An 18,674-nucleotide genomic window follows, 5' to 3' on the forward strand; every position below is an offset into this window, starting at 1 on the left:
ATCTAGTAATTTGTGAATTCTGTATAATCATCTGTAAAAAATATTGACCAGTTGTCTGGAATTTTCACCTTTCCAGGTAGTTAACTCCTTTTCATTGGTGGTGGTCCTTCTTTATCTTCTGCTACTTAACACATTTATGCCTGGTGTTCCATTATTGGAATGCTAAGCTTGTGGGAGTTATTTATATCCTACTGCTCAAGGTCATCCCCAAGGTCTGATTTTTCACAAAAAAAAGTTTGCAACCTCCGGCATAAATGGGTTAATGTGCTATATTGACAAAAGTCATGAAGGACCTATAATTATTGCATAATGGGTATTTGCTTTTTGATTGTTGAGTAAAACTTCGTTAATGAGGCAATTTTTCTTATCTATAAAGAGCAGTAAAATGCGTAATTTACATTTCAATGGAAATAATTATAAGAATACTACAACTTAAAATCTATTCACAGAAATAATGCTATTTAAAATAGTTTAGAATACTGGTGATTACTTCTATTATTCATTCCCTGATCATCTTGCATCATACATAATTGTTATCTGGTACCAAATTAGTTTCTCTTTTTTTGTCTTTTACAAGAAAATATGTTTTAAGTCTGATTGGGGATAAACTACAAAATTATATATTTTCTATACATGTAACGTCTGCTAATATTTTAGTTATAAAATCGGATTTCAAGTCAAAGTGAGGCCATTTAGTCCTGATCATCTTTTTAAAACAGCACCGAAAATTATGATGACTAATTTTCATAGCTTTTGTATATTTTAAGTATGTTTGAAAGGCTTCTAGCTTTATTCCAGACACATTGAAATGTCAAAAGCTTTCATATGTTTCATGTCCATGTTACTTCAGTTGGTTAAATTTACCAGAGATATTACTCTGCAGAATAATCCAAAATTACTTGAAAGCAAAGTATAAACTTTTACTAATCTTCTTACTAAATTTCAGTTAAAATTTATTATATAAGCACAAACTTAAAGCCTTGTTTGGCTGGGCGCAGTGGCTCATGCCTGTAATCCCAGCACTTTGGGATCACTCAGGTGATCTGCTCACCTGAGGTCAGGAGTTTGAGACCAGCCTGGCAAATATGGTGAAATCCCGTCTCTACTAAAAATACAATAAAATTATCCGGGCATGGTGGCACTTGCCTGTAATCCTAGTTGCTCTGGAGCCTGAGGCGCAAGAATCGCCCGAATCCGGGAGGCGGAGGTTGCAGTGAACCAAGGTTGCACCACTGCACTCCAGCCTGGGTGACAGAGTAAGACTCGGTCTCAAAAACAAACACACAAAAAAAGACTTGTTTAAAATCGAGAATGTCATGATTGATGAAAAGAACTGGTTATCAATATTTTTAAAAATCATTTAAGTAATATCTTAGGAACATCATTTATATTTAAAAATCAGACTGGGTATAATTAAGACACAGCTTTTTAAACATAACATGCATTTATCTAGGGGTCTTTGTCAGAAATCAAAGCTTTTATTATGTTGGTCTAAAGTTAGTACATTTCTGGTAATAGAAAAAAGTGAACCAGTTTAATTCTCAATACCTAGACAGGTAGAAGCAAAGCTCTCCCAGATCCTGAAAGAGAGAAGCAAAGATATACTCTGAATGTATTTCCATCTATTCTGTTTTGATAGAAAAATGGTTTACTATAACATTGGAATATTGGGAGAGGAGGGTTTAAGCTGGGAGGTTGATGGGATTCGGGGGAAGTATAAGAGGCTCTCAGGAACCTGCCTAAGAATAAAAGGACTCCCTGGGGGTGGAGGTAGAGGGGTGGGGTTGGGGAGATCTGTTAGTTTTTATGTATTTCATGTTATTCTTAAGATGGATAAATGGGTCTGAATTTAGTCACTACTTTTTGAAAGTCAGTCCTCTTTTTTTTCCGAACATCCTGATCTTTCTAGCTCTTTCCATTCTTCTCTCTTACAGACCTTTATCTTTCAGTCTCCCAGACAGGACAGGTAGACAAGGTATTGCTGACTTTGAGAAATATGTACTATAACAAAGGGAAAGCAAAATGATGTCAAAGGCAATTAATTATTTAGGCCAGACTCAAAAATTCTTTGTGTTAATAAACCCATATAGTCCCTGTAGCCTATTTTCCATTCTAGTTTCTCCTTGTAGTTTCTTCATCTTTTATTGGACTTAGTGTATTTTACTAGTATATCATTGATGTCATGTTTGTTCTGTTTTGTCTGCCTGCATTGTAAAAGGAAAGTTTAAATTTTTTTTAAACATTTGTCATCTAACTGACAAATTTCATTTGCAGAAATGACAACTTACTTTGTATATAAAAACGTAAAATTTATTTTGAGCATCATATAGCAGAACCAATCTTAATTTAACTCTCACAGATTTGTTTTTTTCCATCTCTAAATTAGGATTCTAACATAAAATTGCCTGCTGGGTTTTGGAAGCTGTGAATTTAAAAACCAAAAGCTGAACCTTCAGAGTTTTGCATACAAAATGGGAAGCAGTGAAGGCTTAGAATAGTGACTGTTAAATAGTACTTTTTCCCCTCAAATGGTTTTCAGTTCCAAAGTCTTAACAGAATTGCTTTTACAGTTTTGACCTGCAGGTGCATATTAACAGTGGCCAACAGAAAATAAGATCAGAAATCTTATAAAACTTGACTGTATTTCAAACTTGAATGCTCAAAAAATGGAATTAAATATATTGACCAAAATACAATGGGTTTTCATTGTAGCAAACCTTCTGACATCCAAACACGTCATAATCAGAATCAATAAAAATATATTAATGTTTTAGTATTGAATAAAAAACCCTGAATATTTTTGCAAAGCATATTGGCAAATATTGGAAATGTTTTTAATAGACCTCTAGTTTTACAAAACTAATTTTTCTTCTGATATTTCCTGTACGTTTTTTCACACCATAAATTAACTGTGTGAATTACTTTTTTAAAAGTTCCATGTACGTGGTGATGAGCAACTAACTCTTTTGTGTAAAACCATGTAAGCAAAAGAAATGTTTATAAGGTCTCTGATTGAAAATTTCAAAATAAAAGTAATTTATTGAGTCCTATGGAGGAAAAAATGTATAAACTTACGAAGTTCGATTATGCACTTACTAATTAGAAAAACATCACTGAGAATTGATGATTGTGATGATACCACAAAGCATTGCCTTTTAGCCACTAAATTTTTACTTACTCTCTGGATGTGTTTGAGAAGTAGCAACATACAGGTGGCTTTATAGTATCTTATTTTGAGATTGTGGGCTATATCACAAAACTGGGGTACCGTTTTTGGTCCCTCTATCCTTGTTATTTTGTCCCTCATATAGAGAATACGTAGTAGTCTCATTGTCACCATTGGTCAAAATTATTGCCAGTTTCTGTGTTACAGTATGTAATTTATTACTGCTATTTTCCAGCAAAGAATCATTAATCACTTGGGTCTGTTAACTTTCATTACTCGAAGTGTTAATTGGCCTTTTAAAAAAAATCAAGTTTCTGTTTTCAAAGAGGAGAGAATAAGAAAAGTGGCTGTAAGATACCGATGTTGGAAGGTCAGCTCATGAGTTGGTTCTGCCTTTCTACCTTGACATACACATTTGTGTTGTACTCCTACAAAATTATGGTGAGAACCCTTGAGGTCACTTGTAATGGTCAAAACTAATAATAATAAATCCATGAAAGTTGTTAGTCTGCTCTCTTTTTTTCATGCAGGCAAATCCTATGTTTGAAATTAAAGCTATAATTGAAGATAATCCGTACAAAATGACTAATAATTTGGAAGGTTTTTTAAATTTTTGAACATTCTAATTTTGTTAAAACTGTAAAACACCATAGTTATTGCTCACTAGAGAATTGTCATGAGCTTATCTAAATGTTTATAATTGCAGTATTAAAGCACTGCCATTAAAACAAAGCCTATTATATATCCCCAGATTAAAAGTTATTCTACCTCATATTGAGAAATTTTTTAAACTATTGACATTTTCTTTTTTGCTCAAAAACATGCTTTCAAAATCTGCCATTATTTTGTTAATGATTTTGAGTCTGAAACCATTTAATATTGTGTTTATTAATGTTGGTGTTCTTTCACTTTGCTGTTAGGTCAAAATTATGAATGTGCATATAGCAAGTTCCAGCAGGAAGGGTGGGTAAAGGTTTTAATATGTACAAATTGTTCCAGCTACCATCTTATTATGCTGTATTTCAAACTTGAAAAAAAAAGATATTTTAAGATGGTAGGATGGTATTTTATGTCTTAGATGAAATAAATAACAAGATTACTATATTACTTTCCTTTTCCCTTCAAGAAAGTTGATTGTTTATTGCATGAGGAAAAGGGAGCTTTCAGGGTCTTTGAAATATATTTTAGTAATGCTGCTTTTTCAGTTTTGCTTGCACATATTTTGTTTATTTTTGGGTCTGGCAATTTAAAAACAAAATCAAAAACAAATCATATCCATCCATTACTATCTTTGTGATTCAAGTGCTTGAAATTTCCAAGAGTATGTCTGTATAAGTCTTTATCTGTTTGGCCTCATTTTGGTATACTTGCAGACTTCATTTTGTTTTCTTTCTCTTAATTCTGTTAATTTATTTAATCTCATGGGAGAGAAAACATGATCATTCTTTTATATACTGTACTTCATTCTTTCATCCAGTTCATATTCTTAACTGCTTTGGATTCATATATTTGTTTTTATTGGTGTAGTCGCTGCAGTTTTACCTGCCATGGTGGTACTCAAGTATAACATAGATGGAAACAAGTTATTTCTCCAGTAGAATTTCATTCTTTTTATTTCTGCTATGTGTCAACTATATAATCTTAAATCTTTTAAGAACTATGTTGTACTGTCAGAAATATCTTACTTTTACGTTTAAAAATGTATTTACAGTAATCCCCCCTTACCTGTGTTGGGTACATCCAAAACCCCCAGTGGATGCCTGAAACTGTGGATACTACTGAACCTTATATATGCTATGTTTTTTCCTATACATATATACATACAATAAAATTTAATTTATAAAATAGGCAAAGTAAGTGATTAACAACTAATAATAAAAGAGAACAGTTATAACAGTATAATGCAATAAAAGTCATGTGAGGCCAGGTGCACTGGCTCACGCCTATAATACCAACACTTTGAGGGGCCAAGGCAGAAGACTCACTTGAGGCCAGGAGTTTGAGCCAGTCTAGGCAACACAGTGAGACCCCGTCTCTACAAATGTATATTTTTTACATTAGCTAGGCATGATGGGACACACCTGTAGTTCTAACTATTCAGGAGACAGATGGGAAGATCACTTGAGCCCAGGAGTTGGAGGCTGCAGTGAGCCATGATTGCATCACTCACTCCACCCTGGGTGACAGAGTGAGACCCTGTCTCTAAAAAAAAAAAAAAAAGGTTATGTGATTGAGGCCTTTCTCTATCACAATATTGTACTGCACACACCTATTTTCAAACCACAGTTAACCACGGGTAAATGAAATCATGGAAAGCGAAATTGCAGGTAAGGGGGGACTACTGTACTGCTAACAAGTCAGGTAAACAATTTCTGTAAGTTTTAGCATTGAAAAGTTAAGTGTTAGTAAAAGTTATTTTGTTGCTTTGAATGTATCTTACTGGAAAAAAAAAATATTAACCAAGATGAAAATTACTTCATACCTCTGTGTCAGCAAACTGATTCCCTAATGGAAAGTTACTTTACATTTTATGTTTTAATAAAAATGTTTCAGACATCACTTTCATGAATGTCTGAAAATGAAATTTGTCTTATAACCATTCTGGTGTTGACTGGGTGACATAAAGTCTTTTTTTTTAGCCCTAAATTTTTATATATAAACATTGCTAGCTGGTTTAAACATCTATTGATCAATTGTCCTTATCATATTTTCTCACATTTTATATTTTGCATAATATGACTTCTTTTTAAAACGTTAGTTTAATTAAAACTTAAAGTACATATTACAATTTTAAATTTTCCTACCATTTAAATTCACGGCATACTACACAAAAGTATTGAACATGCTTGAGAAATAATTTGATTCTCCTAATTCATTTGCATGTTCTGAATAGTTCCCATCTTTTGCATGTCTATGGCTTGCTGCTTATGTTTAGAAGAATTGTAGTTTGTTGTACTTAGCAACTTCTTTTGGTTTTACATATTAAGCACAAATAAGCTATTTAAATCAATTGCTATATTGACTTTATGTATTCTCGTTAGCAGCCAACAGTCGACACCATCTTTGGTCACAAAGATACAACTCAATCTAATGAAATTTAACAGGATGCGTTTTTAAATTTTTTTTATTTTTTTATTTTTTGCTTTAGTTTAGTTCTTCATGGTACAGGATATTATGGAAAAGAGAGCTTCATGTCATTTAATACTGAAGACATTATGTTTACTATTTATAAGTGTAAACCATAGTGTCCAATAAATTACACAGATACACACACACACACACACACACAGTTTCTCTTACAATAATAAAATCCCTTAATAATTCACGCCTTTAAAATATTTATACTCAAAATATTTTGTCAGTACTTTTCTATAGTCAGTTCATCATTTGTCTTCTTTATGGAAATTCCAAAGTAAAAATAGTGGCAAATTGGTCTTTTAACTAGAAAAATTACAAAATCCTCCTATCTAAAAAATGATACTACCTCCAGGATGTCTGCAATTTTAAGCCAAAAGATGGTAAACCTCTTTGAATTGGATTCTTCTTTGATCCCAACCCACTCTAAATTTTGGTAGCTAGACCTTTAACTTGAAATGATCAAATTAAAGACCCTTTCAAATATTATACATGCTGCCTTAATTATTATTTAGTTGTATCTCCAACATCTTTGGGGGAGCAGGAAGGAAAGGGGGATAACAGAAACTTCATTGCTTCAGGTAGGTATAAGTGTAGAGGTCAATCACATTTTTAGTTGTACATCAAAAATAACTAACATCCATTAAATTACAAAAATTCTCCAGCCCTATTCAATATTTAATTGGGTATGGAGTTATTCATTTGTATCACCCTTATCATTGCCTGTGTAGAATATACTTATTATTAATACTATTCTACTAATTTTTCTATTATTTCCAATTCTGAATTGATAATCCATGGCTTTTATTTCATTGCTTAACAATGTTTGTATCCTTTATTTAGCAAATAGTTTACACTGGCCTATTTTGTATCAGTCAAGATTTTTCTCAGGTAACAGCTTTATTATTATTTTTATTTTAATTAACAAAGGTAGGATTACATAAGAAAAGAAAACTAAAATTATGAAAAGGGACCTTAAAGCTAGTGTTTCTAATTTTATGGACATTGCCTTATATATAATCTAATCAAAGTGGAAGATTCGTTTTTGTTGTCTATTTTTGTACAGAATGATGCCACTGAACTCAGATGTCTTTGTTGACTTTGCTTTATTATATAGCCTGAATAAAAAGTAATGAAATGTAATTGGTATATAAATTAAACCTCAAATATGAAGGCTGTTAATGTAGGTGAGAAAAATGATATATATGCATTTTTCTTTTATTTGTAAGCATATTTTCTTTTAAAATTATTTCACAAATTACAAATGTTCCTACTAATAGGAAAGCCAAATATTATGCACTAGTGGTACTTACTGGAAATTTTAGAATTCATTTATTTATATTTACTACCTCTTGCATTTATGCTTTTCTTTCTCTAAATTTATAAACTGTAAGCTGAATATATGTTGCTGAATCTATGCTATATGACAAAACATTTTTAATCATTATATTTTTACTAATGCATCAAAGGGTTGGAATGATCCTCTTCATGTAGTTTCATCTTTAGGCAGAACTATATCCTTTGGATTGAGGCTTTACTTAAAAGCCTATTTTTTTAATGTTCTAGAACTTCCTTAGAAAAGTTTAAAAGAGCCCTCACAATTTAGAAAACTAATTTTATTGTTTTAAAATGTTTTAAGGGTTTATCCCTAAGTACAGAAATTAAACAAGCACGATCTATTACTTGCAGTTTTTATCTCACAGCACATATTGATAATAAATGCCATTTTAAAAGCAAAAGAAAATCTATCACAATCGTTGCAAGAGATATTTAATAAGGAAACTAATGTAAATCATGCTTCATGCTATATGTCAGTTAAATCAAGATATAGGTGAAGATTTAGGTTTTATCATGTGAATATTGTGTGGTAGTGCACATTAATTTGTATTTAAATCTTTACATTGTTATCATTGCATGTGTTCACTGTATTTTTTAATGTGTCACTGTTTTCTCTTTATAGATTAGTATTTCAAAGTAACCATTCCATACCAATTCAAACTACCATCTGGTCCCTAAGCTTGTTATATGAAAATCTTTTATCATTGTCTTCCATTGTAAGTGTTTTATGATGAGCTACACCTGAGTTGTACATTTTCTTTTTCTTTTATTTGCTTCTGTATACAGGCTGGCTTAGCAGGAGCTCCAGCCCGTGCTGTATCAGCTGTAAAGAATATGAATCTTCCTGAGATCCCAAGAAATATTAACATTGGTGACATCAGTATAAAAGTGCCAAACCTGCCCTCTTTTAAATAAAAATGTAAAAAGGCCACTCCCAGGTAAAATCCAGGGTGAGGAGTCATCTAAGTTTACCATGCAGTTGTTTACCAAAAATAGAGGAGGAGAGTCTTAACTTTTGCTCTTGGATTTAAGTCAAGGTACTGTATAGAAGTTGTGTAAAATCAGTATGAAAGTTCAATGTTGCTTTTCTTGCTCAGTGATTTTAAAGAAATTGAGTAGTTCCTATGTGATTTTTTTTTTTCTTTTCTAAACTGCATTCCTGTGCCCACCTACGGCATGCCTCTATGTATTGGCTACTACAGTGTTTTAAAAAGTGTTTCAGACATTTCTCTAATTATGTACAACCTAAAATGTTGGTGTTTTGTATGGATCACAAGTGCAGCATTCCTTAATTCCTTCTGCTATATGTCACACAATTGTTATTTAAAGAACCAAGTATGTATTGCATGAAAACATTATGACTTTTTTCTCTTAGTTTAAATAAACTCCAAGGTAACTGGACTTCTAAAGCACCTTTCTGTTTGCCTGATATCTACTTTAGCAATAATTTTTTTTACAACCCTCTGACTCAACAAAGTAAATAAAAGTATATTTTATCACTATTAAGCAGCTGTTAATGTCGATTTATTTTATACTCATGTTTTTAATATTCAGAAACTCAGTAAATTATTCGGAAACTCAGTTATTTCACAAATCAAGAGCAGTGTATCTTAGGCATATTGCGCAAGATGAGATCTGGAGTGGGGGTGACAGTGTTTCTAAAATGTATATTGAGAAAATATAAAATCTTTTTTATGTAAATAGCTTTAAGCCTTGCCTCTTGTTCCTTCTTGCCCAGATGGTAAAAAATAATTTCAGCAAATACCTAAATGATTTTGAATACAAAAACCCTTGGGACTCTACTTGTCTGTTTCATCCTAAACCAAAGTTAAACTAATGTTTTCTTAAGTCCTAACACATATTCTAGTTTCTTATAATTGGCCCACATTTTATTTGGTCTTCCATGAACTGTGAGTGAGGTTACTTTTCCAGTTAGACTAAGGTTTTCCTTACAGTTCTAGTTCTCCTTCCTCAAATGTTCTCTTTGAAACACTTCCATAGACTTGCAGCATGTGTGAATTTTACTCCAAGAACCCTAAGATATAAGAAAAGTTGCTTTATTTTTTTCTAAATAAAATTAATCTGTCTCTAAGCTCTCCAGCGTGTTAGGGTAACAGGAAATTTAATCTGTGATTATTGGGATTTCCATCAGCTCAGAGATAAGAAAAAGTCCTAGAGAAAGGTTATGCAAAGTAGAGCATTTCAGGACGTCCCTGGTCTTTAGTCATTTGACAATGTTTATTAAGTGTTTACTGTGCGCCCCCAAGTCCCTGTTTTTTTTTTTGTTTTGTTTTTTTTTTAGATGGAGTCTCAGTCTGTCGCCCAGGCTGGAGTGCAGTGCGCGATCTCGGCTCACTGCAAGCTCTGCCTCCCGGGTTCACGCCATTCTCCTGCCTCAGCCTCCCGAGTAGCTGGGACTACAGGTGCCCATCACCATGCCCGGCTAATTTTTTGTATTTTTAGTAGAGATGGGGTTTCACCGTGTTAGCCAGGATGGTCTCGATCTCCTGACCTCGTGATCCGCCCGCCTCAGCCTCCCAAAGTGCTGGGATTACAGGCGTGAGCCACCGCGCCCGGCCATCCCTGTCTTTATGGAGCGATATCAGTAACACAGAGTGCCTAGCAGTACCCCCTCCCCTCACCACCACCCCACACTTTTCCTTTTCTGTTTTTGGGGAAACAAATTATGGGAAGGTTAAGTGTTGGTTTGGTTAGCATATGCCAAAATTAGGGAAACCTCTGGGCCAGACCATACTTTAACTTCAAGAAACAGTCAAAAGTGTTTTATCTCCCATTATATTCTATCAAATACAATGCCCCAACAACCAACCATCCTTCCTCCCCTTCCGTTCTCTCATCTCCGCTCCCTCCCTCTTTTCTTTCCTGCAGCAAATACTTAGCATTCATTAGCTATGTGCCAGGCATTGTTCTGGGTACTAGGATAGACCAGGGAACAAACTAGATTCTGTTGGAACATAAATTCATGTGGGGTAAAAATAAATATATGATATGTCAGGAGGTGATAAGTGCTATGGAAAAAAGTAAACCTGGGTAAAAGATAGGGAATAGTAGGGTTGGGGGGTAGGAGCTGGGCTGTTGCTGTGATTTATAGAATAGGTAGGAGGAGGCATCTCTGATGAAGTAACATTTGAACAAAAACCTGAAGGAGATAAGGAAGGCATCATGGGAACTTGTGGAGCAAGAGTAAATCCACATAGCAAGTAGCAGATGGCAGGGCCCAGAGGCAGGGGCGTGCTTGGGACGTTTGAGAAACAGCAAGGATCCAGTAGCAAAATGGGCAAGAGGGAGACTGAGCTCTTTAATGTTCCTATTGTCCATCTCTCACAATGTTTATTCATGGGCAATTCACAATAAGGGATATTAGCTTTTAAACTTTTTGATATTTTGGAAAGTAACAAGGCATAAACTTCTGGTTAAATGTACATTATTAAACACTTATTCACATTTGTGCTTTTTCAAACCACACTAAACTGACAGTAAAGAATTTGTGTTAAATGACATAGACCCAAATGGGCAAAAAGGATCAGACAGGTGATAATAGCTACAAAATTTTTGAAGCTGGAAAGCTTATGAATAAAGCTAGAATTTAAGTTAGCAGTGGAATAATCATGAAAGCATGTGGATTTGCACCGCAGAATCCCGAAAGACTTTAGGAAGTAGAGGTACTAATGGAACTGTGAATAGAATGATCAGTTATCAAATTGTCATATAAATCAGATCCTCTACACCATATCACAAACCTTAGCAATTGTCTCTCATTCACCCCTGATCTAAGAGCCTGGAGATTACCGTAAATACCTTCTCAACAGTGGGACTTCAGCCCACTTTGTCTCTCAGCCCCTAGACTGTTAGTAGCCAGGCTTATACTCTACTCTACCCTGTCCACAAGCAGGAGATTCTAGCATATTCTTCCCTAGGGAGATTAGCCCAAGAGAAAAGACCTACAGTTAATGATGTTTTAAGCTTGCCCATTGATGTGGACCATACGTATCATCCTCCACTAAAGCGCCTCATTGAAAAGCTTTTCCCATGCATGCAGAGCTTCCAGTCAGGTGTTCAGGGGCCTCACACATGAGCAGAAAGCCAAAAATCACCAAACATTTGAGGAGAGATTTTAACATGAAAGGTAGAGGCCAAAACAAACAACATAAACTAATAGGAAAAACATTTTAAAATTAAAGGTTATCATCACTTATCCGCTGCTATATTAGACACCTCTTCAGAGCCTTCTTGGCCCACCACTTCGGCCACTGCTGTAACTAATTTTTCATAGTCTTGACCAGCTTTGCTCAACTACAACTGGATATTGCCTTGTTTTTGGCCCAAGCTATAACCTCCTGCTTTCTGCCTTGGACCTTCTCTTCACCCCAGCTGAAATGTAGGAACCCTTTTGGTACTTATGTATGTACAATTTGGAGATGAGGAAAATTTAACACCATTCTGACTCCTGTGAGTGCAATAAATACTTCTGTTTTATACCTTAGCAGACAGTTGAGAGTATTTCAAAAGTCTTTCTCAGTAAGTCCCATGGGATTGAAAATTAGTTGCCTGGAGCAGTAACCAACTCCCTAATATGTCGTTTTTAAAAATATTTCACCCCCTTCTCTGTTTAGTTCATACCTTGTACACCTTCCTGGGAGTACATTTCCCAAAAATTCTCTGTGCATAAGTGTTTGTCACAGGCTCTGCTTTCAGGAAACCCAGGCTAAGCGACACACAGGGAAATAAAAGATCAAGAATAAGAGCAAAAAAGGAACATACGGGGAACTTGAAGTTTTTGGATATAATATAAAATATTATAAAATTGAATATTTAATGGGAAGATTGAAAGATAAAGTTGAGAGGATTTCCAAAAAGTAGAATAAAAAGACAAATGGATGGACTATAAAAGGTAAAATTAAAGGATCACTTCAGGTAATTCCATATCTAACCAGTAGAAATTCAGGGGGAGGGATGCGGAGAACACAAAATACAGGGAAGAGAATTTCCCCCTGAAAAAATGTTTTAAAGATGGCTTAGATCATAAGAACATGAGTTTGCAGATTGAAGGGCCCATTAGGCTGACTAGCAATTAATGAAAAAAAGGACCATACCAAGTGTCTATCAGTCCATTTTGGCTGCTATAACAAAATACCATAGACTGGGTAGCTTATAAACAACAGAAATTTATTTCTACAGTTCTGGAGGGTGGAAATTCAAGACCAAGGCACCAGCAGTGCCTGGTGAGGCGCATTTCTCATGGAGGGCACCTTATTGTTGCGTTCTCACCCGGGGAAGGGGCACATGAGCTCCCTCCGGCCTCTTTTATAAGGGCAGTAATCTCATTCATGAGGGTTCCCATCTTATGACCTAATTACATCCTAAACGTTCCCCTTCTTAGTACTATTACATTGGAGATTAGGATTCGGCATACAGATTTTGAGGGGCACACACATTCAGACCATAGCACCAAGGGACATCACTGTGATTCTAAAAGATTCTAAAATCTGGATAGGGAGGGAAAAAGCAAGTCACAGAGGATCAGGAATCAACATTTGAAGCCAAAAGACAAGGAGAAAGAAATGACTTCAAAATTCTGAGGAGAAATCATTTTAAACCCAAAATTGTGTGCCAGACAAATTTTCACATATATATGTAGTTATAATAAGTATGTTTTCATACATGCAAAGTCTCAAAAAATGCATTTCTCATGCTGTCTTTCTCAGAAAGCTACTGAAAGATTGGTACCACCAAAGTAAAGGAATACATTATTTTTAAAAATCAGGAGATCCAGTAACCAATAGATACGTCACAGGAGAAAGATGAAGGAAAGTCAGAAGATGTTGGTGAATCTTAGAACCATAGCTTTCTGGCACACCTAATGGACAATTAGCCTAGATTGAAACGGGAAAATGAAGAGTTCAAGGAAAGGTGGCTCTTTAAAAAAGAGCATGGCCAGGTGTGGTGGCTCACGCTTGTAATTTCAGCACTTTGGGAGGCCAAGGTGGGCAGATCATTTGAAGTCAGGAATTTGAGACAAGGAATTTGGGCAACGTGGTGAAACCCCATCTCTAGCAAAAATACAAAGAATTAGCCAGGTGTGGTGGCGCACGTCTGTAATCCCAACTACTTGAGAGGCTGAAGCAGGATAATTTCATGAACCCAGGAGGCGGAGGTTGCAGTGAGCCAAGATCGTGCTACTGTACTCCAGCCTGGGCGACTGAGCAAGACTCCGTCTTAAAAAATAAATTAATTAAAATTAAACTTACAAAATAAACACATTTTAGTCAATTTGAGAAATATAATGTAGGGTTACATTATTATTTATCTTGATTATTTTGTAAGTTTATTGATAGTCGACCTTTGAACAACATGGGCATTAGGGGCATTGACCCCCTACATAGCGTAAAATTTGCGTATGATTTTGTCTCCTCAAAAATAAATAATGGCCTACTGCACCAGAGATTTACCAATAACATAAACAATTGATTAACATATATTTTGTATGTTAAATGTATTATATACTGTGTTCTTACAATAATATCTAGAGAAAAAGAAACATTAAGAAAATCATAAGAAAGAGAAAGTATATTAATATATTTACTATTCATTAAGTGGAAGTGGATCATCGTAAAGGTGTCCATCCTTATTGTCTTTATATTGAACAGGCTGAGGTGGAGAGGAGTCTTGCTGTCTCAGAGGTGGCAGAGGTGGAAGAAAACCCATGTATAAGTGCATGTGTGCAATGCAAACCCATGTTCAAGGGGCAACTGTAATTTCAAACTTTATATTAGTGGAAATAGCTTTTTACTTGAAAATAACTTTAATGATTGAGATAATAACATTGAGGTGAGAGGGAGTCTCTTCCTTTCAGAAATTTATATTTTAAGACAGCTAGGCTTATAGAATCTCAGGATAAATATGAACCAGATATTGTAGCTTTTAGAAGTTCTTTTAAGCATATGTAGAATGCCCAAAAAGAGCGAGCTTTATCTTGCTATAGTATATAGCAAGGTTTAAGATATTTTTTGTGGGCCCGCATACTAATTAGTATAATTTGAAAAGGAAAGTTATTTCTGATATACCAAGAGCTCACAAATTAGGAAAAGACAATCTAATAATATGCTAAGGATAGAAATAGACAAGTCGTAGAAAACTAAATCTCAGTGGCCAATAAATATGTAGAGATACTTAACCTCACTAGTAGTCAAGTAATGCAAATGAACAATTAGATTTTATTTTCACCTATCATATTGACAAAAATAGAAGAGATGACAACATCCAGTACTCGAAAAGATAATGGGATAATGTGAACTCTCATATTTTGATAGTGGGAATGTAATGTACTACTACTTTTTTTTTTAAAGTCAAGTTCTGTGGAAATTTAAAAAAATTAAAAATACACGTGTCACACATACCCCATGACTTCATTTGGGAGCTCTATATTTATATAGCACTTCTTGGTTTATTTGTATAGAAAGGTATTTATTATATCAAATTTTTTTGTAAATTAAAAAAATAACGTGGAGATATATTAAATGCCCACCAGTACGGAAATAGTGGAATAAATTGTAGTAACTGCCACACTAGTTGCAATAGCAAACAACTGGAATGACTTAAATGTCTGTCAGAAGGAGACTGATGGAAAAGCTAGATTACATCCATATTATGGAGTCCTGGGAGCTACCAAAAGGAATGAGAAATATCTCTTTATATTGCTACAAAGTTATTCCTAGAATATAGTGTTAGCTTAAAGCAAAGAGGAAGGAGAGTACATATGGAATGCATATTAGGGCTCTCCAGAGAAGAGAGATATATATAGAAATATATATACTTCTTTATAGATTATACATATACATAGTATATATAATTTATAAATATAAGGAATTGGGTCACATGATTAAGTAGGTTGACAAGTCCCAAAGTCTGAGGTTGAGTCAGCAAGCTGAAGACCCAGAATCACTGACGATACATTTCCAGTCAAAGGCCAGCATGCTTGAAACTCAGGAAGAGCCAATATTTCAGTTCGTGTCCAAAGCCAGGAAAATGTCAGTGCCCCACTTCAAAAGCAGTGAGGAAGAAAGAATTATCTCTTACTCTGGGAAGGATCAGGAAGGTCAGACCTTTTGTTCTAGTCAGGCCTTCAGCTGACTGGGTGAGGCTCACCCACACTAGGGAGGGGAATCACTAGGGAGCTTTACTCAGTCCACCAATGTAAGTTTTAATCTCATCCAAAAACACCCTCGACAGAAACACCCAGAAAAAATGTTTGGCCAAATATCTGGATACCCCATGGCTCATTTAAGTTAACACGTGAAATTGATAGCACATCATAGTGTGCTATCAATTATCTAAGAAAAAGAGAATGAGTATGTATGTTTTGTGGATTTTTTAAATGGAAAGATAAACTATCCTTTTTTGGCAGGGAGGGAGACAGGTTCTCACTCTGTCACTCAGGCTGGAGTGCAGTGGCATGATCTCAGCTCACTGCAGCCTCTACCTCCCAGGCTCAAGCAATCCTCCCACCTCAGCCTCCTGAGTAGCTGGGACTTCAGGCACATGCCCCCATGCCGGGCTAATTTTTGTATTTTTTTGTAGAGATAGCATTTAGCCTTGTTGCCCAGACTGGTCTCGAATTCCTAAGCTCAAAGCAATCTACCCACCTCAGCCTCCGAAAGTGCTGGGATTACAGGTATGAGCCACCATGCCTGGCCAACCGTACATACTTTTTTAAATGTATGAGAGGAAAGAAACAGGACAGGATGGGGATAGAATCTAGATTTGTCTGAATGTACCTTGTTTTGGAACTACGTAAATATTTTACATACTTAGTAAAGTACACTTAAATTTTGAAAATGTACCCTCTAAAAGCTGAAAGCAGAGCAAATGTATTGAACAATGCAATGAGTTGTGGCATAATGATCCAGAGGGGAACTATTTCACATAACTCTGAGACACTTGACAATACACCACTAAAGACCTGCTGTCCACACCCCTGAAAATTAAATTGTTTTCAGTAATCATAGTGTTGGTGATATTTTTTCTTCCGAGGCTGGGTATGTGGATTGTGGGGTAAGCTAAGGAGAAAGTATGTTGGCACCTGTAGTGGATGCTCTTATGTGCATCTGTCAGGACTGCGGCACTCATTTCTTCAGCTGCTGGCAGTGACCACTCAGTTGAGTTACTCTTTGAGAACTGCCACCAGCTGGAGAGAGCTGCATCACCCAAAGCCATGGCTCCTCACAAGGACGTCCTGCATCCAAGTGCTAAAAGCTTAGCCCCTTTAGCTAAGGCACAACAGCTCTGAAAGGCCATTCCATCAGCTCCAGTGCTACTCATGGGATCAGCTGAGGCCTTCATTGTGACTGCACTGCAATTTACCTCCTCCTCTGCCCTATCCTACCTCCTTCAGACTCTCATAGACTTTGATCCCAGTGGCAAACTATAGTAAATGGGCACATAAATCCACCTCAGTGTTTCTCAGGGAAGTTCATCAAAGCAGTTATTGCCAAGAATGGTCTGAAGAAGCAGCCTTTTTTTTTTTTTTTTTTTTTTTTTTGAGACAGTTTTGCTGTTGTTGCCCAGGCTGGAGTACAATGGCGTGATCTTGGCTCACTTGCAACCTCCACCTCCAGGTTCAAGTGATTCTCCTGCCTCAGATTCCCGAGTAGCTGGCATTACAGGCATGTGCCACCACGCCTGGCTAATTTTGTATTTTTAGTAGAGGCAGGGTTTCACCATGTTGGTCAGGCTAGTCTCAAACTCCCGACCTCAGGTGATTCACCCACCTCGGCCTCCCAAAGTGCTGGGATTACAGACCTGAGCCACCACACCCAGCCAGAAGCAGATTCTAAAATGACATTTTGGAGCTGGATCAGCATTGGCAGGCTGGCAATGGAGGACCCTATTACTGGTGGCAGTAAAACCATTTGCATGCTATAACAATGTAATTGTGGAAACTTTCACTGGTGGTGAACTGGGATGGGATACTGGGAATGCCCTGATACGAACAACGTTTCAGGCATTTGAGAAGTCCAAGGGAAGTAGTAATTATAAAGAGCATGGGATTGGATGGCTTTTCTGGGCAATCACTGTATAGAGAAATGCTGACAGTAATTAATCACCAAGTAAGGCTATTTATGAAGGCCAGAGGGCCTCCTTGGCAGCATATGAAAACTCTCATCTCCTGCAGCTGGAGGACAGGAAAGGCTGAGGAGCAGCCCCAGGGCTTAAGTTTGGCTGCAGAACTTTGCCAAAACAAACCTGGAGGAGCTGAAAGAGTACAGGTGGGCCTGGATCCTGAGGGTTCTGGGTGAAGGGGGAAGGAACATAAAGTTGAATGAGAGGTTATTTATATTTAAGCACTTTCCAATGATAAAAGATACAATAATCTGGCAAGCCAGTGCTAACCCGTGGCTAGGGCAATTTTGGGAAGCTTGGAGAAAGCCTGAGCCACTTACTTTGGCCCAGCTAAGTGAAGTATAACCAGAACTACTAAGGCAGCCAAGGGATCAAAAGGCTCAGAGAAGTATGTGTGCTAGAGTGAATGTACTGTGTAAGGCAGGAAGGCCCAGAGGTGACTGTTTACCAAAGCAATAAAGAATGTGCTGTTTCAAGGGGCATCAGCATCATCCAGAAGCTCAGAAGTGGCTGTCCTCTGAAGGCCAGGGCTGAGGGTAGGAAATGTTACAGAACTGGGTGCCCTGATAATAATAGGGATGATGGGGTCCTGAAATAACAGAGGTTAGGTTGTGCACTTCACTGCCGGGAGAAAAGTGGATAAGTTATCTTAATGAATTGCAAGGTGTCAGCCAAGTGTTATGGTCTGCAGTTTGCTATAGAGATGTTTCATGGAACATGGCTTCAGTAGATGTAAGATAGATAGGCAGCCAGTAAAGACACTGCCTAATCCGTACAACCAAAAGAAATCAAGAATGGATCATCAGGAAGCTGAGAGCAACTGCTGGAATAAAATGTCATGAACCCTTTACTAGTGTCTGGTTCTGAGCCAGTTCTCAGATCCAGAACTCACTGA

At 36.3% G+C, this 18,674-nt stretch overlaps 1 protein-coding gene across 2 annotated transcripts in view; it reads left to right on the forward strand.

Moving 5' to 3' along the window:
* The window catches only part of AP3S1 (adaptor related protein complex 3 subunit sigma 1), a 72,423-nt gene extending 63,278 nt beyond the window's left edge, over nt 1-9,145 (forward strand). Inside the window, exons 6-7 of one of the 2 annotated variants that reach the window (XM_054555841.2) lie at nt 1,935-1,975; nt 7,145-8,333. In XM_054555841.2, the coding sequence (XP_054411816.1) occupies nt 1,935-1,970 (36 nt within the window). In that variant the 3' untranslated portion in view covers nt 1,971-1,975; nt 7,145-8,333. Of the gene's footprint in view, nt 1-1,934; nt 1,976-7,144; nt 8,334-8,425 lie in introns of those variants that run through there. The other variant, XM_002815798.6, reaches the window with a different exon arrangement.
* The last annotated feature ends 9,529 nt before the right edge of the window (nt 9,146-18,674 follow it).

Source organism: Pongo abelii, chromosome 4 (genome assembly GCF_028885655.2).
Source record: "Pongo abelii isolate AG06213 chromosome 4, NHGRI_mPonAbe1-v2.0_pri, whole genome shotgun sequence".
NCBI classification, from domain to species: Eukaryota; Metazoa; Chordata; class Mammalia; order Primates; family Hominidae; genus Pongo; species Pongo abelii.